Raw genomic sequence first — 27,648 nt, 5'->3', positions numbered from 1 at the left:
CTTCTTCATCCGTCCCTACGAATTCATTTTTAGAAATAGGTAGGGGCATCACCCGCCCTTAGAAATAGGTTTGTAGGTGCGGGTAAAGGGGTGACCCGTCCCCTGTAAATGTATTTTCAGAGGCGGATATATTACCCGTCCTTACATATAATTATTTTTAGCTGAGAAAAATAGAAGCGGCTGTGACATCCACCCCTAAAATTATTTTTTTATCTGCCTCTATAAATTATTTTTGCAGTAGTGCTCCATGGCGATAGACGGCGCCGCCACGAGGAAGCGGATCGGAGCAAGAGCGCCCAAGAACGTAGTACGGCCGGCGGCGGCCATGGATGTGGCCGTACGTGTTGCTCCTTGCGCTGTAGCAGCGAGCCGGTGTACATGGCTGCGGTGGCGCCGCGGCAGGTCCTGCCGGTGGACGCGCGCGCGGACCCACACCAACGACGACGTGTGCTCGCTCGCGCCTGTTGCTGTGTACAGTGTACATCCTTCAAGCGCAGCGACCGGTCCATCGGGTAGTACAAACGATCGACCATGCATGGTCGAGTGGGCTCCTGTTCCGCTACACAGAACACAGTTAGTTGTCGACAAACTGTGTGTGTCGCTCGGCTACAGGCTTAATTAGTTTACCAGAGCCTGCTTAGGAATACAGCATGTTTCTCTTGCCCAAATTCATCTTATACTATCTCATATATTAATATCAGGAAAAATATATGCAAGCACATAGAAAGAAAATGATCTTTCCCAAACAATAGAAAATAAATAGGAACCGGCTAAATTATGGCTGGCTGTAAACACTGTTCGCCTAATGATCGTTTAGTCCATTGACACACCATTTAAACACTACACAGTGGCACACCGTTTCTATTTAATCGGGTGTTCTGACCGTTTAAACGGTCCTTTGCCCGTTTAAACACTTCTTTTGCCCGAATCATGAGCTAAATGGTAGGTGACCAACTGTTTACCGTTTAGTGTTTAGAATAACACTGGCCATAAATTAGCCTACCCATATGGCTGCCCCAATTAGGAAATCAAACTATTCTAATAAATTTGTTTTTTCACATTTTCTTTGCCTGTGTGGCTGCACATTTCCTCCCACTCAATCTCCGCATAATATCCTACCACCTCGTACTTGATTCACCGAAATTGTGTAAAACAACATAAAACAATAAGAAAATTCTAAAATACTCAATAAAATTACTTATTGAACTGTATTGTTATGCTTAGATAGAATAATATTATTACTTACTAGGAACCAATATTATTGCCTCTGCAGAATAGTTTTATTGAGAATCAACATTAAAAATATATATACGAGACTGAAAAATATATAACTAATCCAATTAAATGCTTATGAGTTTTTGCTAAAATGCTAATTGATTTAGCATAAGTTGCCTAAAAAACTGCATATGCTCAACTCGATGTCTGTATGTCGGGTACCATAATAAGGGGCACCCTAACCTGGGGACTAAAACGCCCTCAAAAGCGCAAAACGCGATCGGACAATCAGGCCCACAGTGCCAACCGCCTCGTCAGACTCCACAGTCATGGCGAGCCAAGGCGAACCGTCTTCCTCCGATCCGAATGGGGAGAAGGACTACTCGACGGCGATCCTGGAGAGGAAGAAGTCGCCGAACCGGCTGGAGGTTGACGAAGCCACCAATGATGACAACTCCATCGTCACTTTACACCCGGACACCATGGAGCTCCTCCAGATCTTCTCCAACGCCCAAATCCTCCCCAGACTCCCAAGAGGCCCAAAACGCACTCAGCCCACGGCCCAACTCTGCGGTACGTCCCATCCGGGGCCCCCTCGAACCCGCGGAGCAATCTCCGCCTCGCTCGAGGCCTCCCCGCCGAGGCCTCCAGCAGTACACCACGTCTCCGCCTCGTTCGAGGATAGGACGCTTACCCTCAAAAAGCAGGCCAACTCCGCCTCGCTCGAGACCCCCTCGGCCGAGCCCTCTACGGGGCCTCGGCTCGGGGGGAAACTCCGCCTCGCTTCAGGCTACCCCTCAACGGACGGAACACCAACCCATCTGCTCACCCACCCGACTGACAAGCGCATTTAATGTCAACCACTCCACCGTAGAGCGCGGGAGCCAGACGGCGTCAGGCCGCCATGCCGCACAGCGGGTGTGACCGGAGTCCCGTCCGCCAACTCCGGTCACTGTGCCGCTATTCCCGGAGCTGTTCGGCCCTGTGCGAACCTGCGACGCACTGTGCGGACACGCCTGACACAGCTCCCGCCACTGTGCTGCCAACTCCTCGTACTTCCTCTACTGCAGGACCCTCGGCGAGCATGGGCACAACCCTCGGACGCGGGTACGGACCTTGACCAGAGCACGACCACCGTCAGCAGAACCCTCGGCATTCCACCCGGGACGCACGCGGAGGACAGTACGTTCCACAGAGGACGCTACTCCGTCCACTGGTGCCACAAGACGTCGGCGCGATCTCCGCAGAGCCAAAAGGGCTTCCCAGGACGACTGTCACGCCCGACGCCATGCTCTCCAGTACATAGCAACAGCAACCCTCCACTGTTCTCCCAAGATTCGGGGGGAAGACGACAACTTTAGAGATCTCTCCGTACATGTAACTGCCCCTCCTTGTGCCTATAAAAGGAGGAGGTGGGCTCCTTCCCCGAAGAGGCAAAAACACACGTCTTACGTTCATCCGCCGAACACACACTCGACTCTGATATTGGCACTCGCCTCAATCACTCTAGCAGAGACTTGGGAGCCTTCCTCCCTCTCTCGCCTCGCTTGTACCCCTACTACAGGCACCCCGGTGCAAGATAATACAGTGCTCGCACACCCTGCTGGACGTACGGCCCCGTGGCCGGAACCAGGATAAACCCTCGTGTCATTGTGTTAACTCTTGCATCAACCATCTAGAGACTGGGACACGTAACATTATTACTAGTTGGTGCTAGGCCGCGAGGTCTGGACATCAACACTGTACGTCCCTGCACCCCTCCCCCCCAAAAAAAAAAAAAAGAATGATGCGAACAGTCACGCCTGAGATATGATACTCCATCAGAAGGTCACCTGAGACCCGTCCAGGTTCACTCAAAAGCCGGCGAGAGAAGATCACCGGAGATACTCATCTCCAGTCTACCATCAGAAGTTTAATTACGTCTTGTAATCTCTGCAGCGTTTCTTAAAATGGAAAAACATACGGGAGTTTTCAGCCTGGACCATTACTTTCCGGATCTGACAGGTACTCGCCTATCCCTGTTCTGCAGCAGCAGGTACAGCGACCGCAGCTGGGTGCGCGTCCATTGACGCCCAAGGGGCGGAGAGGCGCTGGAGCGATAAAACGCCGCGCGCGCACCGGCCCATCGGCGGCCCCGTCATGCAGGAAGCCAACCCGGCCGCGAGGAGGAGTCCTCTCCGACGCGCAACCACCTCTTCCGCCGCCGCCAGCCACCGCTCCGCGCCCCTCGCGCGCGCGCGAGCAGCGGACGGTCCGGCCTCCATGGTCATCAGGCGGAGGACAGCCACGACGGCGCCGGCGCCGGCGGCGATGAGCGCCCACGCAAGGACGGGGATGGCCGTGCTGTGGTTCCTTGCGGTAGCGGCCGCCAGTGTCGCGGCGGCGCCGCGGCGGCTCCTGGTGGACACGGACATGGACACCGACGACCTGCTCGCGCTGCTGTACATCCTCAAGCACAGCCGCTCCGAGTTCGACGTCAAGGTTGGTGCCATGTCACCCTCGCTCGCTCTCCTCTCGTGGCCTCCTGCCTGCGGGCCGCGCTACGTGTCACCGCCGCCTGGCGCCTCCCCGCGGTAGTGAGATTCGCCACCTAGAGCGCGTAATCGAGTAGACCGCGATGCTGTCCGTGCTGAGTTTACCACGCCCATCGATCATGGCGTCGACTCTGGCGTCCGGAGGGGTCATGGATCACTGTTCCCTGAGGACGATGGAGACACGGAGCAGCGCATGGCGTGATCTCATCTCGATCCTGCGCACGCCGCGGTATCGTTTCTTGGTCTAGCTCCAGTGAATCCCTCCCCCATGCGCACGCGCCTCGATTTTTTATTGCGTCGCCATTGATCGTCGGATAAAAGGGGGCGGAAAAAAAGTGATGGATGGGGATAGAAACGGACAGCGACGGCGCATCCTGGCTTTGACCCTCAGCTCGTCGTTCTTGCAGCTGCATGCTCATTTCAACGCCTCGTTCGTGGCCATCGATTCGGTGATGAGCCCATCACATCCGATCCCACACACCTCCCGGTCAAGGCCGGCTAGTGCGTCACTAGCTATTTGTTGCCGTGAACAATGCAGGCCATTACCATCAACGCCAACGAGTGGAGCGACGCCGGGCACGCCGTCAACCACCTCTACGACATCCTCTACATGATGGGCCGCGACGACGTCGCCGTCGGGGTCGGCGGCGACGGCGGGATATCCGGCGCCGGCGACGTGCGCCCCGACGTCGGCGGCTACCTGCCACTGATCGACCAGGTAGCCGACACGACATCATCGTCTCATACAGCGAGCCAGCCTGCGCTCTGAGGCTCTGAGGTCTGAGGTCTGAGCTCAGCATGCATTGTACGCAGGGAATGTCAACGGCCGGAGGCTGCCGGTACCGGCAGGCCATCCCGCCGGGGCGCGGCGGGCGGCTGGACGTCGACACCAACTCCGGCGTCCGGAGGGGCTTCCTCCCGCAGGGTCCCCGTGGGTACCGCCCGCTCCGGCAGCCCACGGCGCAGCGGGTGATGGCGGACACGCTCTCCGCCGGCCCGACAACGGTGATCCTCCTCGGCGCGCACACCAACCTCGCGCTCCTCCTCATGACGCACCCGCACCTGCGACGGAACGTGGAGCGCGCCTACGTCTCCGGCGGCGCCGTCAGGGTCCCGGGCAACCTGTTCACCGCCTCCGCCACCAACCCGGCCGCCGAGTTCAACATCTTCGGCGACCCCTTCGCCGCGTACCAGGTGCTCCACTCGGGCGTCCCGGTCACGTTGATCCCTCTCGACGCGACCAACACGATCCCCGTCACGGAGGAGTTCTACGCCGAGTTCCGGCGGCGCCAGAGCACGTACGAGGCGCAGTACTGCTTCCAATCGCTGGACGAGGTCCTGGCGCGGCACATGAGGCGGACCGCCGGCGGCGGCCATGCCAACACGGCAAGTCTGAACCCCCTCCATTTGTGATCCTTGTAAAACTTTGGGTCCTCCATGAATTGAATTTCTTGCGCTGCTTTTTCCTTTCTCGCGGTGCAGGGCTACTACATGTGGGACTCCTTCGCCGCCGGCGTGGCTCTCTCCAGCATGCGCCATGGCGAGACCGGCGGCGTCAATGAGTTTGCCGAGCTTGAGTACATGAACATCACCGTGGTAACCTCCAACGAACCGTACGGTGCGCGCGACGGCTCGAACCCTTTTTTCGATGGCCGAGCTACTCCGAAGTTTGGACTGCAAGAGGGTGGAGTTCACAGTGGCCATGTTCAGACTGGGATCAGAGATGCCTTCTGCCTGGTGCCAGGAGGCAACAGATCAAGAAGATGTGAGGTAATATAATGTACGGCATGCAAATGTTATCAAACATGACAAATTCTGATTTCTGAAGCCTGAAACGAAAGCCTGAATTCTTTTCTTAGGATGGATACACTAAGGAATTGTCCGGTCCAGAAGCAGTCAGGGTGTACGTCGCAACGAGAGCGAAGCCGAACGCCGATAAAAATAGCTCACTGAATAGGGAATTTTTCAAGAGCTTTCTAGAGGTAACTAAGCAAGTATACTTAGCATGTTTTTGATCTCAAAGTTTACAACCCACAATGTCAAAGTTCAAGCACAACAATGACCAAAATTTTATTTTCAGGTTTTAAATCTCCCGAAAAATGCAGGGCGTTTCAACATAAGTACACAGTTCCCACATTACAGAGAAATTCTCTACAAGCCAGATTTCAGGAATGTAAGCAGGGGTAAGCCAGTTATTTTTGACATCGACATGAGCCCCGGAGATTTTGTGTCCCTCATATACCTCTTGAAGGAACCTAGAGAAGTAATTGATCTAAAGGTGAGAAAAATATATGCTACAAACTGCACAAATTTGAAACTAACAATGCGGTTCACTTTTTTAGCCTAACAAAACTCAGTTTACTGAACTGTTTTAGGCAGTTTTGGTCAGTGGCAATGGCTGGGCTAATATCGCAAGCATCGATATCGTTTACGACGTCCTACATATGATGGGCCGCGACGATGTCCTGGTTGGTCTTGGCAATACCACTTCATTGGGCAATCCAACCCTTGGTTGCAAAAATTCCTATGCTATTCCCCATGGCAGTGGTGGATTTATTGATTCAGACACATTGTATGGATTGGCTCGGTCACTGCCAAGAAGTCCTAGAAGGTAGTCACTCTCCCGAAGCCACCTTCATACGTATGCTAAAGCAGTAATGCTACAGAATTGTCACAATACTTTTAACATCGTTCATTCCATTATTAGGTACATGTCTGAAAATTTAGATCATCCGGAACGCCAGCAGCCACATGCTTATGATGTTTGGCAGTCAATCAGGAAGCAACTTGGTCCGGGTGAGAAGATCGCGGTTCTTACCAGTGGACCTCTCACCAATCTGGCCAACATTTCACTATCTGACATCGATGCAAGCTCTGTGATAGAGGTCTGTTCCTTTTGCACCCCTGCCCCCTCCTCAAAGTAGTAGAAAACTTTCAAATGAGATTCTGAACGGTCGGTGAACTTAGATGCGAAATTGATCTTCATTGTACACAATCTTACAATTCTCTGTATGCAGAGAGTTTATGTCGTCGGCGGACACATCAGAGATAGCGGTCATGACAAGGGAAATGTATTCACGGTTCCATCGAACAGATATGCAGAGTTTAACATGTTCCTTGATCCACTGGCTGCAAAAACAATCCTGGAATCCAGTCTGAATATCACACTCATCCCTCTTACCGTGCAACGAAAGGTTGCTTCATTTGAGGGTATCCTTGCAGCTTTGGAGCAACACACGCAGCATACTCCCGAATCAAAGTTTGTCCGTGGTTTGATCTCGCTGCTACAGAAACTTCAGAGGAAACAGAAATTGTATGATCACATGGTAAAGGACCCCTTATGACTGCTTTAGTAACTTACTGTAATTCGTTCGGCTAGCCTAATATTTCTTTATTTTGCCCATGTTCAATTGTTGACGTCTGATTAGTCTTTAATTATTTTTTTACACTTTTTATGTGTAAATTCTCTCGTTTCCAGGACATATTTCTGGGAGAAGTTCTTGGTGCAGTTTACATGGTCCAAGGATCTAACTTGGAACCCTCTGTGAAAGTAAAGCCAGCAAGCATTGTTGCCAACACAACCGAAAGTACAGATGGGCAAATTTTTGCCAGGAGAATGAGTGCGAACCAACTGAAAATACTTTATAATTTAAACAATGGAATATATTACAACCATCTGGCAAAATCATTGGCAAACAATAAGCAATCTGCCGTTGTTGGGAGCTTTGAAGAGCAAAAGGCAATTTGGAGCAGGCCACAAAAACAATTCATGGCAAACATAGCAAAGGATATGAAATAAGTAATGTTCTGAAGCAATACTGCTGGGAAATGATCAAGATTAGATACCAAAGGTCAAAACAGTTTACAGGATATTTCATCATTTTTTGCTTCCAAAAATAGAAAGGGATATCGACAGAGTTCAGTTGTCTGAAAGGGAATTAATACAGCAAGAAAATTTACACTTCTCCGGATGGGGTTCATTTATTCTGGTGATTGTGAGAAACTTCTTCTCTGCAGTTGTTTCGTAGTCACAACTTGTCTGTTATGCTCTAGAAATCAGACCTATTACATATTTTCCTCTTATTCCAATACTCCAATTGTATTGAAGTGTATAAATTGTAGCTTACAGACAACCCATGACTATATGGGCATAAGAAAAAAAGAAAGAAAGAAATAGAAAACTATATACCAAGAATCTTCAACAGGCTACAGACAACAAATGCAAAAATTGACCAACATCGTAATCACAATATACCAGTAAAACATGGATCACTAGTAGCCATGGGAATTGTTTAAGACTCGAGGAGTCTACTGAACGTTACGAGTAATTAGACTCTCAAAGATGGTGTACAGGTCCTTGTTTTCTGGACCAAAGATTTCATCCGCCTTCCTTAATGTATCCTGTAATGTACCATGGAAGGATAAGAAAAAACAGTTCATAATCATACATCGCAAAACAGATAGTAATTTTAGTATATATCCATTTATACCTCTCTGGTCTGCCTGTATGCATTCAGTTCCTTCACATTAGCCAGGAATGCACCAAATTGCTCATAAGACAAGCGGTTTCTGCACGAGCAACAGTTAAATAGGGGAATCAAGTGTGCACTTGGATAAGTGTAAAAAAACGCTTTTCTGATAATTAAGCATCAGTGGAGTTCAAACATTTCTTTCTAGATTCCTGGAAAACAAGATCCTCAGGGTCATTTTGACCTATTGTGCGACAAATGTCCAGTTAAATACATCAAACTCCAAGCATCTCTTTTCATTAATTCTTAATCAAGTATACACCCTCAAGGCCATGAGTGCAGCATATTTCAGGAAAAAAAATCAACTACTTAACTGAATACGTGGAAAAGAAACTGTCTGCATAATTGCACATACCTGACCTGACGAAAGAATTCTTTGCCATCAACTCTCGTTCGTCCTGAAACAAGTGATTTCTCAATGAAAAGAAGTTTATGGATAGCTTATTTATGATTTTGTGTTAAACCTAGAAACCAAACAGATGAGCCTGGTAGACAACACACAGTTCATTTTTTGGTTAGTAGACTGTAATATATCTTGGAGTTTGCTACAGACGGTATCATGGTAGTGAAATTGTAATATATCTTGACAATGAAAATGTAACGTACTAGATACTACCTATTTTTCAAAATACGTTTTAGTTTTGGCCTAAGCCAAACTTCTCTATTTTGACCAAGTTTAGTCAAAAAATACACTAGCATCTACAACATCAAATTAGATACACTTTGGAACAGAGGGGGGCACATTATAAAAGCAGAACTTTTTTGTCAAAAGAGAATCTTAGCTACATAATTGCTATCATATAATGTTGCGCATGCGATTGCACTTCTTTCACAAAAAAGAAAAGAAAATAAAAATTACATTCAAGTATCTGACAAACAATATAACTAACTCTTGGGTTTGTCAAAGTTCACCTGTTTGACTTGCCGCATCAAATGGAGAGCTATAGTGACCAGAATTGCCTGAGGACTTGTCATTAAACATATTCATTGATGTAATGGAGATTGAATGTCGCCTTGGTGGTGATACTGACGCATAACCACCCCTTGGAGGTGAGCCTTTGGGAGTCATCCTTGGAGTGCTGTTGTATGACGGTAAAAAAACATGTTGACGTGGTGGCCTAGGTGCTGGTGCTGCACGTACAAAAAGGGATATGTACGTAAAACATCATGAACAGATTTTCATATAGATAGTAACTAGATGATATATAAGATGAAAAGTGAATGCACCATCTGGGTCAACTTGACTACTTCCCTCTGAAACTGAACTTGCAGTTTCTGAGAACTGTGACGATTTGGAAGTTAGTGCAGAATCTTCATCTGGCAAAAATAAACTGTGTAGATTACTCTTGAGAACTAGGGTAATGTGGACCTAGTACAAAAACCTTATGTAGTACCTGATGGACCAGAGGAGAAATTTGGACTTGTGGCAACTCTTGCCCTGGGAGCAGTAGTCTACAGAAAAGTAATTTGAAGAAAAAAAAAGAAGAAGAAGGAAATCAATTTCAATTGAAATGAACTACAAATACAAACAGGGGAAGAATTGAAATGCTCTAGTCAATGCTGGGTCCTTCAAACTAAAAAGCTGGAGAAAACTTGAATGTCAGATGTGAAACGACTTACATCAATGGGGTCATCTTCCTGGAGCGACAGCACAAGTGTCTTCTTGAAAACTTCCAACTGCACAAAAACGTAGAATATAGGAAGTTTGAAATGGTACTGGCTAGCAAGAGTTATGTACACCACTAGCAAGTTGTTGGACTTGATATATCAGAGAACAAACGATTGTAGCAAGCCCAATGTAGCTCTATTCAAATTGCAGTTTGAAAATATGATTAGATTGCTACGTAGTTGTCCCCAATGGACACTAGAAAATACATGAATATACTGTCAAAATGTAATCACAAAGTGCAATGAACCAATATCCTGTTACCTTGGCGACGTCTCTGTTCAGCTTCCTGACAGTGTTGGACAGTGAAGAGTTCTCGCGCACCAGCGTCTCCTGTGCATCCATCACCCACGACCAAAACATACAGAAGCGTCAGATTGCAAGTAACATCATGCGCTTGCCCAAAATTATGCAGCATGGCACAGCTGCTAGCGACGACTAGAGGCAAGCGTCGGCGAAATTCGAAAGCAGAGTCGCCGCGGGCCCACCTGCCAGCGAGAGCCGTTGGCCGTTCCATGGAGTGGAAGGCAGAGGCGGGCGCAGAGCTGAGCCGGGGCAGCTAAAAATTGCGACTACTCATCCAGCAGCGAATGGATTGCGTACCTTCTCCTCCTCGACGCGGCGGAGGCGGCCGGTGGCGACGGCGAGCGCGGCGTCGAGCTGCTCGACGCGCTCGCGGAGGTCCTCGGCCTCGGCGTCGCGCTCGGCGAGCAGCGCGCGCAGGCGCGCCGCCTCGGCCTCGAGGCGGCCGAGGCGGGACGACAGCGCGATGGAGGTGATCCTGCGCGCCACGTCCAGCTGCGAGAACGGGTCCGACGGCAGCACGGCCACCAGCTCCGCGGGCAGCCCGAAGTCCTGCTGCTCCCCCGCCTCCGCCTCGCCCGCGTCCTCGCCCACCACCGCGGCCGGCGGCGCGGCCTCCTCCCCTTCCTCCTCCATGCCTCCCCTCCCTGCTCCGTGCTTCTTGGACTGATGCTCCGTGCTCTCCGCTCCTTCCCCTACCTCTCGCCCTTCACTCCCGTGCCACGGCCGTTATCTACCCGCCCGCGTCGGGATTATGCTGCTGGCGCCCCCCGCCCTCTCTCCTGTGGTTGGTGGCGTGCGCGACGGCGCGCCACGGGTTTGGGCTTTGGAGGCTAGCGCGGTAGCGCCCGCAGTGTGCGCGCTGTGCAGTGCGGAGGGCCGGGCGCGCGCGTGGGTCTGGGTCCATCGGGGGAGGCGAAGGCGCGGGCCGCCTCGGCCTCGGCCGTGGGCCTGTGGCCGAGGCGGGGGTGTGGCGCGCGCGACGCGAGTGGCGAGGCGGCGTGTGGATCGGGGCGCCGTCCGCCGGCCCGGGAGCACCGTAGCAGCGTGGTGCATTGTTTCCCGGGCCTCGGATGGCTTATTCTGGGCGGCGATTGGACACGTTGGAGGTACCTGGTACGCAGCAGGGTCCGGGACACCTCGTGAGAAGTGAAAAATTCGAGCCAGGGAGGAGTAACAGCGAACGTAGCACTCGCTGGCACTTGTTTCTGTAATTTTTGCATCTTTTTATACTTTGTTCTAATTCATGATTCGTGTTCCTGATTTAAAGTTTAATAAATCAGAAATTGAGAATAATTCCTGAGGTAGCTTTTTTTTAGTTACATAGTACAACTCAGACACTCGTAACGTACACTTACCATGAAAGCACGGAAGTCAAACTCAAAACCTGAGGTGGTGCTGCTGAGGCTCATGTAACCCCTAGATTAAGACATAAGGTGCTACTGAATCTCCTATAACCATTAGGCTCCAGGCAATCCAATTAAGTACGGAAGACCGATAAAAGAAGGCCAAAGCTCAATTATAGATTGCGGAGCTATCTATAGATTGTGGAGTAGCTAGTGTTTTGAAAATAGTAAAAGAAGGCAACACGGTAAATTTTTGAACATGTTTCAAAAACAGGATGCAAAGATGGTGAAATTAATAACAAGGTTAGACTAATTAATAACAAGGCATACAAGCCGTTAAATCGCCACCATTAGAACAATCCCAGCATATTTGCCTCCACCATCAGGATTGAGGCCCGAGGGCCAGCACATGGAAATAATCACACCTTCGTGAATAGAACTTCTTTACTGAATGTTTATACAGTTATGTCACATTAAATCATCGCTAGATCCCCCCCCCCCCCCCCTTCCCAATAAAACAGAAAGTCTGTACAAATAAACATGGAACATTCACAGGCCTTGGCAGGAGGTGGTCAACAAATATGGCTGCCAGGCTACGGGATTCATAACCACCCAATGTCCCGGAACTATGGCACAAAACAAATGGGTCTTACAGTATATGTACAAATCAACACAAAGGGAGCTGAGTTGCGGCAGGCAATGGCGACTTCTCGACAACATCCAGCTCCCTTAATCGTGGATCCGTGGATTAGTAAGTTGCCTGGAGGGATCTTGACCTCAGATTGAAGAGACGAACTTCACTTCTGGCACATGAACATCAAGCGCAAACTTCACCTTGAAATATGTACCGTGGTAGATGATCATTTCAGCACAGCTTTATTCCATGAAAGCCTACTAAAATTTCACCATCCTCTACATAATATTGCACACTGAATGTTGTGGGCACTGTTTTCCATTATACCTTAAGTAAAGCAGCATAAAAGTTCAACCTGCAACATCATAAAAGGGCAAAAGATCAGACGGGTAAACTGACCCACTCAAAGTGTTAGTAACTTAAATTATGAAGTTTGTGGCTCAGACCTTCTTCACTGAAGGCAAAAACTCCTCCAAGCATGTCATCCCCATCTTCCTCGGGCTTCTCTCTCTCGCAGTGGCTGCTGCTGCTGTCAGCATCAGTAACAGCTTCAGTTAACTCACGGCAGTCATCGAGTTCTGATATCTTACAATAGCCCTCTTGGAAATACTGGGTAAACTCCACTGAGTTGTGGGAATCAGACGCCTCCTGCTGTCCAGAATTGACAGTGGTGAGACACCCATTTGGTATATCAGTGCTTGCACCATTGCTGAGCACAGGATTATTAGTTGTTTCAGGATTGCATGCGCTGTTTGCAGGAGGCAGCACTCCATCAAGAGGTCCATCCAAGAGGGAATAGCTGTTCAATGGTCTGATAGATGCATTTGTTTCAGGTGGCGTAGATACATAGCCGTTGCTCTTGTTCTCTGCTTTGTGATGGGCAGCCATACTTGCAGCATTAGGAGATTCAATAGAGTTGCACTTCCCAACTTGCTGCAGATTAACAGTTGAGCTAGGTCCAGGCAATGGTTCAATAACTAGACCATTCATATTTGCTGTTTTCCTCATATCTACAAGAGTAAGAATTTCCAATCATTCACAAACAAGTGATATTATGGACATTGACAGCCTCTAAAACAACACATTTGACTCTTTGTTACACAATATTTAGAAACATTACAAAAGTATACTTTTATGACTATTTTACTTGTGTCATTTCAAAATATCCAAAGTCAAAACATAGAAAGTACTCGCTGTCAACTTTTTCTGGGCGTGTTTTTTTTTTGGAGCTGTCCAGGAATCAAGGATTGTTAGGCATCATTTGCTTCCCAATGTAGTTTTGCGGGTTTTTTTTTTTTGGTACAAATGTCCCTGCACCTTAAATGTGCATGCATGCACAGGCAGCTAGCACTGGTGAACTAAACCATAGTAAGGGGTATTTGGGTAAAATTTAAGAGGGTCATTGAGACAAGTCCTGGATGAAAACATAGCTAACATATATCTGGATGGAAGGAGCAGTTTGTAATAAAAGATTGAAATGGTTGACCTAGGACTATCACTTGCTTGTTATTGGAGTAATAATACAACAAGAAGTAAATTTGAGATCTTACCAGTGTAAAATCCAGATATGGGGGCCACTGGCTTGGGTTCATATTCACCATTATCCTTTACAGAACTATAATGTGCATCACCAATGTGGGACCAGCCATTCTGAAAGCCTCCATTTGCAATATTCCTACATCATTGTATCATGTTATATGCAATGACATAAAAAGGAAGTACTAGGAATAAACCTCATTTAGACTCATCTGATGTTCACACAAATTAGTTAAACTATTAAAGATAGAACATTCATCCCATTTGAAATATTCCAACAAGGGACTAACTATTTGCAGGTCAGATGTAATGAAGCAAAGAATCCAATCCTGTAAGATGCAGATAGGTCATGAAGGTACGACGAGGAAGTGGAGAGACAATGCTAAAGGGTGCTATCCTCTATTTTTCAAAAGGGTGTGTTGTGAGCAATCTTTCATCCAAAGCTACAAAAACATAATTACCACCCACTACATAATTTCATCCAAAAATACAAAAACATACAGAAAACATGACAGTCTATTTAATTATTTGATATCGTATTTTTTTGACTTCCTGCATTCATTGCCACCCACAGCTGGATTTTTGACAAGAAAATATTTGTATTTTAGACAAGAAAGCCAGTCACTGAGAGTGTATCTGCATTACAAACTCATTCAGAAATACAAAGTATTTTCAAAAATAAATTACCTAGATGCTTAAAAAATATGAAGACAGATATTTTTTTCATTAAAAATGTGAAAAAACAAGCAGTTAGACAAACATTTGCACCAAATACCAGCTAAAATAATGAATTCGGCAACCCCTACAGTGCAACAGCAGTCATTGCTCATTTTAAAACTGTATGTTAGAACAGAATTACCAGAAACTAAAGTACTATCATTTAAATAAAAAAAGTTTAATTTTAAGGCTTCTACTTAAATATTTCGATATCTACAGCCTGAGGGATGCAATAGATCATTGCATGCATTCAATATTTGGTATGCTAGCTCTTACTATCTCTTGCTGCAGACTGCACCCTATTATTCATAGATATGGGACTTGACATCATCCAATGTTAACTTTTAATGTTGTAATGCTGTCTTTAAATGTTGTAAACGCACTGGAAAATACATAATTGACATCCTACACTAAATAATTGATTCAGAACTGATAGTGATAATTAAGTGCATCATACATTCATACTGGCCACGAGTCTTGGCATACAACAACAAAACAGTAACCAAACACAGTTGAATTACACTGGTAAACTAGTTTTGCATGTTATAAAGCAATAACACAATTTCACCAATAAAAGGATAAATTTAAAGAACGCCAATGCAATGTTTGATGTTTCAAAAAAAATTGGAAAGCTTCACAAGAATAGAACCTGGTCTGACAAAAGGACCATATATCTGTTCATCTACAACAGTTAGATTAAGCCAAGAAAACTATAAAGTAGTTTCATTGACATTACCTGCCAATAGAACTTCGGTCAGTATAGTGGAACTGCTTGAATACAGGGAGCAATTCCCTTCTCCTGATTTCAACCTCATGAAGAGCTAACTTCTCTATCTCAATTTCTCCACCACTAGCACTAACTGTTTCCCCCGACTCCGCAGCAGGATGGTCCATCACATAAAAGCAAATCTGCAAAAACACGAATAATTGTTCAGTCTAGTTCTTGCATGATTCATCAGTACATCGTTATAGACACTGCTGGGTACCTTAGATTTCTGCCAGATGGGAATCCTCCATGAGTTTATTTGTACTTCTGCATTTGATAGATACCAGCTTGACCTCTCTCGGACTCTCATAATCTCTTTCCCAGAGATGCCATCATTTGATGGAGCGGAATCTGAGTGTTCACTGTCTTCACAGTCAGAAGCATCCACAGCCATCATACAGTTTCTTTGGTCATGCAATACAATGTTTGCAATGTTTTCATCTCTTTCTGGCCAGTTTGTCCTACGGCACACATCCCACCATTGAATTGGTTCAGCAGTAACATGCATCTCATCATCTTGGAGTTGCGAGTTAGGACCCGGACCAACTCTTGAGCTGCTACCAGAGGACTCAGAACCTGAAGAAGGTAAAAGTTCATGTTGAATAACATGACCAGACGGTGAATACACCAATAGATGCTCCAGAGCATTAGCCTTCGATGGAACTGGCAAAGAACCATGGTAGATGGAATTATGGAAAACAGCTGTGGCAGCACCAGATGGTACAGATAGTTTTCCACTTGCAGAAGCAGCCACATTGCTGACAGTATTTAGCCAACCAGAAGTGCTATTCTTTATTCTACTGACTACTGAATGTGTAACAGTTGAAGGAACTTGATGAAGCTGTTGATCCATAAGAAAGGACGGTTTTGACCACCATGGCCTTGACTGACACGGGGCAAGAGGTGGCCCATCACTGTGCGAATTCTGTGGTTGCAGACTGGCATCACCACCAAAAGGGGACAGCGTAAATATATGACAAGTACCTCGAGATGAAACAATAGATATCCATTGGCTAAAATGACTAAAAGAGATGTCTTGTATGACCTGCATGCAAATACAAGGTAATTAACTAAATGAATAAAACCATAAAACACTCCAAAAAGAATTTTAATTGCTCAGAAAACATACAGCAGATGTCATGCCACGATACAGTTTGTAAAGATGAACATGAGATGCAGTACAGTCATAGCGAGTTGTGCCCGAGCCATTAGCAATGCAGGTTGGCATGATCCTGAAGGCATTAATGTTATGGCCATGAACGGAGGCTGTCACCAAAAGTGTTCCACTAGGGTCGAAACAAAGAGCAGATATGGGACTTGTGTGAGCCCTAAACTGCGAGATAATAGCTTTCGAAGTGAAATCCTTGATGACTACCTGCAAAGATTCAATGAAATTTCATTACTACAAGATGCAGTTGCATTGAAGATTTTACTTTTTCATGCACTAATTTGACAAGGGGAAAAATGCTGTGAGGTTTCCAACTAACCATTCCTGCATTGTCAGCTTCCATTGGATGCACGCTAGAAGGAATTTTACCAGATCTTCTGCCTGGGCTTGATGACAAAGGGGAGTTGGAACCATCAGGCAAAAGTTCCTGGCAGTACTTTGACAATGTTTTGTATCCCATGTCACCAAGATTAATAATACCAGTAGCTAGTTGCTTGCTAGACTCCATTGCATATCTAGCAACTAAGCTTCCGCTGCTAGGAGAAGTAGATGGGCTCACTCCTGGCGAAGGTGTGAGATTCTGTGGACTTAAACGGCCTGTGTTTGACAATAAAGGAGTATTTGTGGCATATGCTAACCATCTCGGGCCAACAGCCATCGGGCCGTACCCAATATTTACCCCAGGTGCACCTTGCAAAGGATATGTCAAGACGCTGAGCTTGTTCTCAAGAGTAACGGCATCAAAGCAGTAGATCTGGAATGTGGTAAAATAAGATAAGTATTTCAAAGTATAATCCAGAAAGTTCACCCTTTCTCAATTTCAATTCATAGTACAAAACGCAAATCGATGTGCCAAGAGGAACTTACTTGTGCTGCAAGAGCTACAGCAACAATCCGCGGGCTGCAGCGAACTAAATATACAGCAGACCGAAATCGAAGAACATGTACATTGGTGTGAGACCTCAAAGAGTAGAAACGAACAACAGTGGGGGTAGAAATGCAATTTCCAGCTTGCGGCTCGCTGTTTGTGTCTCTGATCAGTGCACTTAAGCGACCACCTTGAACTGCACCATGGCCATTTGTCTCATCACCCGCAACAACCAGAAGCATGGGATGCGATGCTTTGAATCCTTCAGAACCTTCAGAGCTGACTGGAGTGGGCTGCATTTGCAGAAAAGTAACTGGTCCATCACGTTTTGAGACCAATTCGCAAACATTTGCAGCATCCTCGACATCAAGCACTTGAAACCCATTTGAATAACCAACGAGCAGAACATGCTTGAATGATGAAGGATGGAGCTCTAGTTTATCAAATCCAGCCCACAAAACCTGTTTATAGATGGAGTGTCAAGACTGCATTCCTGGATAGATTAGCAGAAACATACACTGGCAAATACTTTTCTAATCAAAACTGTTGAAATGTGGGATTGTGTCAACCCAAGCACTAACTAAAATGGATAGACCAACATTTTCTTATCCATGAACAACGCCATATGGTTGAATTAGTAACCAAATAAACGAAGACTGAAGAAAAATCAGATGCATAAACTGTCCACAACAATAGCAAGGCATCCGTTTAGCCATGTGCAATATCAGCACAGAAGAATTCCACGGAACAACTTTAAAGTGACCCATGCTCCCTGATATTTCCTCTTCACAGGAACTGTCAGTTCCAGTATTTTACTAGTAACTTCTAACTACTTCAACTTAATTCATGGTCAACTCACTTAAAAGCTTCATTAACTGCCACCCGAATTGAGATAAAAAGAAAAACCAAAATTTCCACTAGAATTTCGGATCTATGAGAGCATAAGATCTACCTCACCCGTCTACAAAATGGCATTGAGTACAGATTCCAAGTGTAACAATCCATACATTCTAAGTAGTTTGACATGGTTCATGGTCAACTCACTTGAAGCGTGAGCAACCGCCACTAGAAATCTAGAATTGTGAATCTACTGGAACACAGGGTGTGTGCATCCAAGCACTACAGAAAACCTACTCGTGCAGAATGTCATAATTGAGTACACGGTTGCACGCGAAGCGCTAAAGTTAGAAAACCCCAGCAACGGTGGTCACGTCTGCAGTAGCAGCGCGAATAAAAAACGAAATCTTTGGACAGGTAGAGAGGCAGGGGCGCTGCGCAGCCGACCTGGTCCTTCTCGTCCTCGGCCTGCGGGGCGATGGAGGCGGCCACGGAGGCGCCCGCCGAGCGCACGGTGGACGCGACGGAGCCGGCGTTGGAGGACACCGTCTTGAGGCAGGACGATATGATCCGCAGCGAGCTCGGCAGCAGCCCATTCCTTCCCCCCTTCCCCCGCCTCATCCCTCCCCGCCGCTCCCTCCTCTCCTCCCGCTCCCCCAGCACGGGCGCCCGCTCCGGCTCCGGCTCCGCCGCTCCTACAACCCCCGCGACGCGACCGCTCCGCCGCCCATCCGCGATCGCCGCCTCCGGCGCCGGCGAAGCCCAATACCATCCGAGTGCCGCACTCCCGCCCCCGCCGATCCCTGCCGCCGCCGCAGCCGCGATCCGCCTGCTCAGCTCGGCACCATCTCCCTCCCCGCCGTCCCCTCCCTTCCCCCTCCGACGCCGACCGGAACCGAAACCAACAACTCCCTGGCTTCTCCCTTTTCCCTTCTCTCTCTCCCCCCTCGCTGTTGCTTTCGTGTGCCTATCTCCCTCCCTCCCTCTTTAAATAATCCCAAGTAATCCCCCTCCGGCTCGCCTCTCACGCCGCCCTGGGCTCCGCGTCCCCGGAACCAACTCCTCCCCCTCCCCCTGCCACGCGGGCCCCGCGGCTTATCCGCCGACCGCACGGGGCTCCCCGCCGGGTGCCCGTGCCGCGGCCGGGGAGGGGAGCTTGCACGCAAGGGGAATTTCTATAGATGAAAGTTCGTTCCCACGGCGCAAGGGAAGGCCGTCCACGTCGGTAAAAACGACTTCTACCGTCAGATGGTAAATCAACCACCTGTATTCATCCCACTTGCGATGTTACTGTAGCAGTAAATATCTCCACTTCGAGAGCTTTCTTCGACAGCCTCGTTTTGCTCAGATCCGGCCGCCTCAGTCTCCACCCCACGCGGCCACGCCCGTCGCCTGCTCTGATCCGCCTCCGTTCCGGCCGCCCCCACTCCGCCGCTGTCGCTATCTGCTCTGCGCCCCGTCTCCTCGCTCGCGGCCGGCCAAGCGGCGACCCGCGGCCGTCGCTCCCCTCACGCGGCCATAACAGCGTCGTTGCCACCCGCCCGCGGTCGGTCCGGCAAGGCGGCGCATGCGACCGTCCCGGCGCCAACGCTCTTCGCCCAAGGCCGGTCCGATCCTCCGGCGCCAACGCGGCCTGCCCTGCACTCCATCTCCTCACACACGGCCGGCAAGGCGAGGGCCGTCGCTCCCCGCCTGGGGGCTGACGGGCACCCTCCTCACGCTGGGCGCCAGCATGCCCCCAAGAGCCCTGTCCGCCATGGCCTCTGTCGCGCGGCTCTCCCTGCCGTGCCACCTCCCTGCACCCCTGCCCCCCCCCCCCGGCCGCTGCGCTTCGCCGCTCACCCTACGCCGCCGCCGCCGCCGCCGCAGCGCCGATGCGCCCCTATGCCCTCCACAGCCGGTGGAGGTCTCACGCCGCCGAGGGCGAGGCGCAGGACCAGGTCTAGCAGCTGCAGAACGATGCTCCCATATTGCAGCATCATCGAGCGCAAGCAGAAGAAGACCATCGACGAGATGGAGCAGGAGTTCCTCCAGGTGCGCCCCAAACCCGCCTCGACCCCTCATTTTTTCCCCCTTTTACTTATACCTGGTGGTGAATTAAATTGAATTGAATCGATGTATTTGCTGCTCGTGGCGTTTTGGTGTTCTACTACGACAAGAAGGCCATCATGTCCAACGAGGAGTTGGATAACCTCAAAGAGGAGCTCATGTGGGAAGGCAGCAGCGTTGTCATGCTAAGTAATAACCGCGTTCATGTAAGCCCATCCTAATTTTGTCCGTGTCTGACGCGTGGTAATGATTTGGTCAGGCTAATTTTACTAATCAATATTCCTTTGTTTTTTGGTTAGGCCCGGATGAGCAAAGGCTTTTGCAAGCCACCATGGCAAATATCGCTGGCAACCCCATCATGACGGATACTGCTGAATACGATGCCCTCAAGTTCAGATTAATAGTTAGATCTAGCTGCCCTATTAATCTTTTATTTTAGTAGTACAGTCAAAGTGAGATGTTATTTGAAACACTTTTAATACTATTTTGTCACCACCCGCCAAATCTTTTTGCAAGAACTCGGGCTGTAATAGATTCTAGATGATCTTTGATTTAAGTAAGACTGAGGCTGGCTTGAGCCCTAAACCTCTAAAAAAATGTTTCTGAAAGTGTCAAAATGGTTCACTGTAATTCTTAGCTCGTACCAACCAATATTACTGCTTGACTAAGGATAGTTGGTCTCCATTTCTCAAGTTTATGACTAGAATAGCTACAAAGCAATAGGCAAAAATATTCGATGGAAGAAACTCAATGGAATCCTGAAAACCCCATGTTTGCATGTTTTGAAACATTCTAAATAAAAATATGGTCATGATTTTTCGAAGAGCTAGAGAAGTTGGCTTAGTTGAAGGTATTGGCTGCACTGGCACTCTGAAGTTCTTTTTTTTTTAAAAAAACTTGAACACATATGCATTCCTTATGTTTTTCTTAGTATGTACAACTAAAAAAAAAAGTAATTCTACTATCTTCTAATTCTAGTCAGAGCTAGCTAATTGTAATCAGAGCAGTCCTACAAGGATCCTACTAGCCCCAATATGCACTTCTAGCTAATTATTTCCAGTAAGAGCAATTTTACTGTGATCCTATTAAGGCATGATGAAGTTTTCCTAATTCCTCGATGGAGCCGAGCAGAGGCAGAGCAGCTGAGCAGCGCAGTCGATTTGTTTGGCTTCATCCAATGTTTTATTTTCCTCTTTTTTACTGGTTTCCCATAGTATTCATTCGCAAGGATTTTCCTAACTGAGATTCACATTTGTCTCTTCGTTTTACAGGTTCTACATTTAATTTTGTTTCATCCATTTTCATTTTCATTTTCTGCTTACTTGGGTTACCTGTAGTTCGAATCAAACTATAAGGAAGTGCTACTCACATTAATTTGCCCCTTTTAGTTTTCTTGACTTCTTGATCGACCTTGCAGATCTAAGGAAGTGCTGATAATGGATATGTGCTTGCCAAGCTACTGACAGTTTTCAAGCATCTAAGCAAACAGGTCTCCTACCTGGTCCATTGGATTCTTACTACTGGTAGCCTGTCTGATAAACTGTTGTTGAATATCTCCAAGCTCATGAAGTATTGAACTGAAACTTCAAAATGAAAAATAGTATTCGTATGTCCAAAAATAATCGAATAATCTGTTGCTATGTCCACCTTATATCAGTTATGTAATATACTCACATATACATGTTCCGTTTCCACTTTGTCTTAATGGAACTTTTTTCTATGTCTTATGTTCAACTTAAGTTAAAAGGATTCAGAACCTTAATCAGAGTCTGGGTAACCTTCAATTATCAATGCATGTGGCATTGAGTGGAGTTACTTCGTACAACCATTTTTCTATACAAATTTTGTTATAGGCAAAATGATAGACCTTTTTAAGTCAGGGAACATGACATGGACCTTGACTGGTGAGGTAGCAACTGAAATATCACTGAATGAAAACCACTTTTTAGCAATCCTATTGAAATTTACACACCTGAGTGGATTGTGACCAATTTGAAAATTGTATGACAGAAAAAATCCTTTTGATAAATGCATCTACATGTTGTTGATTGTTGTTCTACCATAGGCTCTAATAGGCTGAAGCAAATTTCATATACGAAAGAAAGGCCCCAGCTCTTACATACACAGTAGTTCCTTATCCAAAGTAGTTCCAAAAGTCTAAAAACAGTAACTCTAGAATGTGGACTCATTATTTCCCATTTTGGTGCAGGTTCACAGCAGATTCTTCATTGATATGGACTATTGGATTATAACTAACAAATGGAATACTGTGAAGTTTGTGCACTTCATCCTTCACATCGCAGATGGTAAAGTAGATAAGTTTCCCCGTCCCATCTTTTCATTACTTTGGAAGCAATAACAGACTATTATTTTTCGTTATATGCTATTTAATTTAGTTTAGAACACAGTTACGCTGGAACAACTTTGAACTGTTTATGAATCACCTTTTTAAAAAAAAATTGCTAACGGTAGTCAAAGCATATACGAGCACGTATACATGCTGTTAATTAGCACTCTCTTGGGCATGTATGGCCTTCTTTATATTTGCAGAACTTGACATCTGTGTACACCTTCGGTTTCTTCATAGCATATTTCTGCTCTACTTTTGTATTAAAGCTGCCTTCAAATCTTTTTAATACTATGTTTGACAATGCAGAATGCTTCCAAGGATTTTTTTCAGCTAAGGACCTGGACAAGAATGTGGCTCCTCACTTCCAGAAAGCTGACAAATTTTATGATGCCCTTGCCAGACAGCTGGTCAGTCAAGGACGTGCGTTAGATGTTTCCACATATGCTCTTGATCAGATTTGTATGATACATTGTTTAGGAATTTATGCTTGCTCGGTTTTCATACCTTCATTAGTTTTTTATTTGTCATGCAAACAAAGCAAGTAAGGTCACGACACCATCCATCAGGAGCTGGTGATAGCAGGGTTGGTAAGCCGCAAATAAACATCAGCCAAGAACAATTAGCCAAAATAATATTTGCAAATTAGTAGACGTACATGTACAGTTTTCCCCTGCTTAGTCTCCTAATTTTGCCATAGATCCCTATGTTTCTAGGATTATGTTCATGAAGTTACTTTTCGTACAGCCAGTAGCTTATGTTCAGAACTTGAAACATATTTGAGACTACATGCTTGCAAGGGTGCTAGATTTAGACACAGGCACATATACAAATGCTGATTTTGTTTGCGTCTTCAAATGCAGCACATAATAACCAGATTTGTTTAGAGGCAGTAGTTATTTCCATTTGCATTAATTCAAAATAATGTTGCTTCTTCCAACACCCTATTTTTAGTTAGACCCTGCTACTTTTCAATATTAATCCACTGCAACTCTCTGTTACCAAAAGTAACTAGAATATTTTCTCATTGTTACTGTTCAATTCATCCAAAACCTATTGCTAATTTATCGTTTACATGTTGCTGATGATTTTGATAAGAACCACATGTCCACAAATATGGAGGGACAAAATCATCAAACTTAAGTTTGACCGCCACCCAGCCCCTTATCACCCATTGTATATTGAATTGCTAAACCTATACTGCCCTGTGCCAAAAAAAAAACCTATTAATTCTCATCTCTATTACTGTGTTCAACACCTCACAGTTCCATGTTGGAGAAACTTCTGAAGATCGTATTGGAAGTGATAGATCAAAATACTCTGCATCATACATACTTTTATAGGTCGCAGATACTTCAATGCTTTCTTTTCTTGCCATCACAGAGCAAAAGTATCTTGAGGGCATGGTTAATCCTCCTAGAATTGATACGTAATATGTTTACCTCTGCTGGTACGTCATGAAACACTATTTGGATCCGACGTCTCCAAATCCTACCATGTACATTTTTCAAAAAAAATACACTAACAACATCCTTTTACATGCTTTCCAGCTGCATAAATATCAAGCTATTTCAGGAACCAAATATGGCACCCATTACAGCCATGTCCTGAGAATATATCAACCCTAGCTGATGACTTGTGCATCTGTGAAGCGCTTATTATTTTGCCAAGAATCAGGTATTACTAAGCAATCTAGCTGCGTGCTGCATGAAACCAACTTAGCGTCCAACAGTGTCCAAGCTCTTACCAATGAACACTACTTTATGATGTAACAGCTAATGTATTTACGTCTCTTATTAACTGCACCTTTAGAGTGCCTGTTCCAATGACATGCGTGTTGTATCACCCCTTATTACGGTTATGAGATCATCACCGTCTTTTACTCAACTCCGATGTTTACGTAACGTCTTGCACTCTTCTTACTGAGAATTTTAAGCACTTGCGCCTTACTGGTGATCATTGTTCCTACGCCTCCACTTTTTTCCAGGTGATTTACTGCCCTCTCTAAGCCCACACCAGAGAATCAGTTCTCTATACAGAGACCAAAATCCCGATTAATCTCGCCAACCAGTCAAAATTGATGCAGATGTGTTGACACAATATGTGAATACACATGATCCACGATCGCGCGCGATAGCGCGCGTCATGCACTAGTATGAGGGGATAGATCCCTTGCCAAGCGGGGCTTCCTCTCCCTCCGCCCCCGCCTGTTCTATCGGCTCGCTCCCTCCCTCCCTGCGAGAAATGAGCCTCGGCTGGCCTGCCTGCAGGGGTTTTCGCTTGGCTCGGCTCGGCTTGCACGCATCACAGTTCCCTTCACCACCCCGCCGATGAACTGGGCTTGGCCTGGAAGCTCCGCGCGGCTGCCGAGAAAACAGCGCGGGGGCACGGGCTCGGCACCCAAAATCTCGGGGGCTCGGTTCGGGGTAAGGATGGATCGAAACATCCGAATTTTTAGAACAAATTTGATATTTTAAAATAGATATGTTTAAAATTTTACGTTAATTTTTTTTTATATTATCAAACATATTATTACACATAAGAATAAAATTTTGTATAAATTTTTTTATGTATTATTTGCTCCCTACAATTAAAAAGGTGAAAAAAGATCTGTATCCGTATCCGATCCGTATTCGAATTTTTATATCTATTATTTGGGAATATATATGATAAATTTGAGGTTTAGTTTTTATGAATCTTTACAAGATCAATGTTAAATACAAGGCTATGAATTTATATAGTAAATTCTATATCTTATTTGTCCATTATCGAAGAAAAATAATCAAAAATTTGACATTCGAATAGACATTCGAATCCATCCTTAGTTCGGGGTGGGTACGGTACGGGAGAGGTGCTTTTGCTTCGCAATCTGCTGGTGCTCGAGTTGATGATGGATCGGCAGCGGATGTGATTGTGGGTGCCAGGATTCTGGGATGGCATTGCGGGGCGCCGTGCCGGCCGCGGCGGGACTTGGTCAGGGAGTTTTGTATGCTTCGGCCGCCGTGGATTCAGATTCGTTGCGTTGGTGAGGTGCGGATGCAACAACCAGCCAGCGGCAAACGTTCGTTCGTTCCGGGGATGCGTCGAGTGCTGGATAACGTTTTGGGTGGGTTGGGTTCTAAAAATTGGGGACTATACATGTAAAATTTGTGTGTAAAGTGAACTCTGTAAATGCGTCTGTGGTGCCCGTACCGAACACTCATGGATCATGTGCATCTATCGTATGGATCATAGCCGGCCGGTAGCAAAGGTAGAGCAAATTGAAAGATGTATAGTGGATGCATAGAGTTAAGCCATAAGAAGTGTATATATGGTGAAAATTAGATCTAATTATTGTTTTTGCAAAATTTCGTGGGAATGATAAATCTGCGGTTGACCATAAGTTTTGCAACTTATGGTCGATCCACTGACCCTCTCCTGTTTTTTTTTCCTTTTCTTTCTTCCCCTTTTCCTCCCTCTTCCTCTCCTTCCAGGATCCAGCGGGGAGCCCCTTCCCCTTCCTCCTGGATCAGTGGTGGAGCTAGGTGGTGCGGCGGGAGCTGGCGTGGTGGCAGCGGGTGGCACAGAGCGGCTAGGAAGCGCGACGCCGGCGATGAGCTCCGGCATCTCCAGCTGGGGGAGCGGCGGCAGGCCGGCGTGGCGGCATCGGGGAGGTGCGGCGGGGGAGGCGTTGCGGCAAGCTGGTGGCGGGTGAGGCGCCGCGGCAGGCCGGTATTTTTTTCTTTTTTGATTAAAAATTTTTAACAAAAACTTTACCCAAGTTTTTTATTTTGGATGCAAAACTTTTCTTTTCAAAATTTTTCAATTTATTTTGGAAAATTTTCTCTTTCAATTTTTTCCTCGTCAATATTTTCTATCTTTCCAAAAAATTTCTTGAAAATTTTTTCCATCTCTCCAAATTTTTTCTTGAAAACTTTTTGAATTTTTTATCAAAAAATGATTAAAAAAAGTTACTAAAAAGAGAAAGAAAAGATGGTAGAAAGATGGACCATAGGGAGAGATCTCTCCCTATGGTCACCCGTAAAATAGCCTCTCTCGCATGGGTACCCCCTAGTTACTACCTACATTCGCCCCTAATCATAGTGGACCATCTAGTGTTCTTGGTCAGATCGTTGAGCATGAGTCCACCCATTACTTATCGGATTCGGCTGAACACATTTAAATGAATAGATAGATAAAAATCAAATGTTTACATTCTTCATCAGCGTAGATGCCACATGTTACCTTCAATGGTTCAAGTATTTGCGGTTCTACTTTGCTTACTTAATGGTGTAAAGGTTTATTATTGTTTACTTTTGATTGATATAATTAGTGAAAGCTTATTGTTTTGCTTTACCTAGTTACTTTTTAGAATTCCTAGGACGAATCTCCAATCTTTTCATTGCAAAACGACTGTTCCAGACTCCAACTCCGCACAAAGTTTACAAAATCCAGAAAAACAGTAAACTAAGGTCATGTTTTGTTCCTAAAAATTTTCAAGATTCCCCATCACATCGAATTTTTGGACACATGCATGGAGCATTAAATGTAGTTTATAAAAAATAACTCATTGCACAATTTAGTTGTAAATGATGAGATGAATTTTTTGAGCCTAATTAGTCCATGATTGGATACTAGTTACCAAATAAAAACGAAAGTGCTACAGTAGTCAAACTCAAAAAAAATCGCAAACTAGTATGAGGGAGAAACCAGCCACACAAAAAAAAACCAGCACAGGGCTCATCAGCCAGAGAACGCCGGGAGCTTTGTGTCCATCCACTTCCCCTTCCTCGAGCTTGCCGCGGGAATTTCCACCGTGATGAACCAGTGCTTCAGGCTGGCTGGGATCATCACCGTGTCTTCTGACGAAGTGTTTTCAGACAGGAACCGCAGAAGCTCCTCGCTCATGGTGGTTGCTCCCAGGCAAGCCAGCAAGCCTCTGTGGCAAGCTTGGAATCCTCCTTCATTCTGTGGTATAAGTTTTGAGAGCATCTTTGTTGTTCTCTGAGCATAGAATTTGTCAATTCCGGACCAGAATCGCCACTCTCAGCAGCAGCTCCTGCATATTACGCCAAGAAGCATTGCAAAAGCAAACATCATTCCTAGTTTTCCACAAACCCCACGGGGCTACAGCAGAGATAATATTAATTACAA

The 27,648-nt window shown here is 46.2% G+C and overlaps 3 protein-coding genes and 1 long non-coding RNA gene across 13 annotated transcripts; 2 read left to right on the top strand and 2 right to left on the bottom strand.

Annotated features, from left to right (window-relative positions):
* Positions 1-3,180: 3,180 nt before the first annotated feature.
* Positions 3,181-7,911, top strand: LOC120665513. 3 transcript variants are annotated; one of them, XM_039945090.1, is made up of 10 exons: positions 3,231-3,696; positions 4,288-4,467; positions 4,563-5,135; positions 5,232-5,519; positions 5,609-5,731; positions 5,830-6,027; positions 6,125-6,360; positions 6,457-6,634; positions 6,767-7,075; positions 7,228-7,911. In XM_039945090.1, the coding sequence occupies exons 1-10, from the start codon at positions 3,355-3,357 to the stop codon at positions 7,546-7,548; spliced, it is 2,748 nt and encodes a 915-aa protein (XP_039801024.1). In that variant the 5' UTR covers positions 3,231-3,354; the 3' UTR covers positions 7,549-7,911. The 3 variants fall into 3 exon arrangements, 2 of the variants coding, with proteins under 2 accessions (XP_039801025.1, XP_039801024.1); XR_005671192.1 differs by lacking the exons at positions 6,767-7,075; positions 7,228-7,911 and having other exon boundaries at positions 3,228-3,696; positions 6,129-6,360; XM_039945091.1 differs by lacking the exons at positions 6,457-6,634; positions 6,767-7,075; positions 7,228-7,911 and having other exon boundaries at positions 3,181-3,696; positions 6,107-6,245.
* Positions 7,792-11,009, bottom strand: LOC120665514 (uncharacterized protein At4g15545-like). 2 transcript variants are annotated; one of them, XM_039945092.1, is made up of 9 exons: positions 10,548-11,009; positions 10,209-10,277; positions 9,899-9,955; positions 9,673-9,730; positions 9,506-9,595; positions 9,191-9,409; positions 8,634-8,676; positions 8,240-8,318; positions 7,792-8,150 (listed from the first exon to the last, which is right to left on the bottom strand). In XM_039945092.1, the coding sequence occupies exons 1-9, from the start codon at positions 10,881-10,883 to the stop codon at positions 8,058-8,060; spliced, it is 1,044 nt and encodes a 347-aa protein (XP_039801026.1). In that variant the 5' UTR covers positions 10,884-11,009; the 3' UTR covers positions 7,792-8,057. The 2 variants fall into 2 exon arrangements, with proteins under 2 accessions (XP_039801026.1, XP_039801027.1); XM_039945093.1 differs by having other exon boundaries at positions 9,191-9,403; positions 10,548-11,008.
* A 1,084-nt stretch (positions 11,010-12,093) lies between these two features.
* Positions 12,094-18,755, bottom strand: LOC120665511 (autophagy-related protein 18h-like). Its single transcript, XM_039945089.1, has 9 exons — positions 18,567-18,755; positions 17,282-17,743; positions 16,734-17,168; positions 16,376-16,621; positions 15,467-16,291; positions 15,217-15,389; positions 13,778-13,902; positions 12,674-13,237; positions 12,094-12,582 (listed from the first exon to the last, which is right to left on the bottom strand). The coding sequence occupies exons 1-9, from the start codon at positions 18,738-18,740 to the stop codon at positions 12,578-12,580; spliced, it is 3,009 nt and encodes a 1,002-aa protein (XP_039801023.1). The 5' UTR covers positions 18,741-18,755; the 3' UTR covers positions 12,094-12,577.
* Positions 18,756-19,319: 564 nt separating this feature from the next.
* LOC120665512 lies at positions 19,320-24,402 on the top strand. Of its 7 annotated transcripts, none has more exons than XR_005671187.1 (7): positions 19,322-20,153; positions 20,282-20,374; positions 20,468-21,657; positions 22,378-22,474; positions 22,825-22,925; positions 23,781-23,965; positions 24,066-24,402. It is a non-coding gene; the product is annotated as an uncharacterized LOC120665512 (long non-coding RNA). The 7 variants fall into 7 exon arrangements; XR_005671186.1 differs by having other exon boundaries at positions 19,324-20,153; positions 23,899-23,965; XR_005671188.1 differs by lacking the exons at positions 23,781-23,965; positions 24,066-24,402 and having other exon boundaries at positions 19,334-20,153; positions 20,468-20,571; positions 21,586-21,657; positions 22,825-23,338.
* The last annotated feature ends 3,246 nt before the right edge of the window (positions 24,403-27,648 follow it).

This window comes from Panicum virgatum, chromosome 3N (assembly GCF_016808335.1).
Source record: "Panicum virgatum strain AP13 chromosome 3N, P.virgatum_v5, whole genome shotgun sequence".
Taxonomy (NCBI): domain Eukaryota; kingdom Viridiplantae; phylum Streptophyta; class Magnoliopsida; order Poales; family Poaceae; genus Panicum; species Panicum virgatum.
The sequence above is the reverse complement of the archived record's forward strand: the minus strand, read 5'-3'. Positions and strand labels throughout refer to the sequence as shown.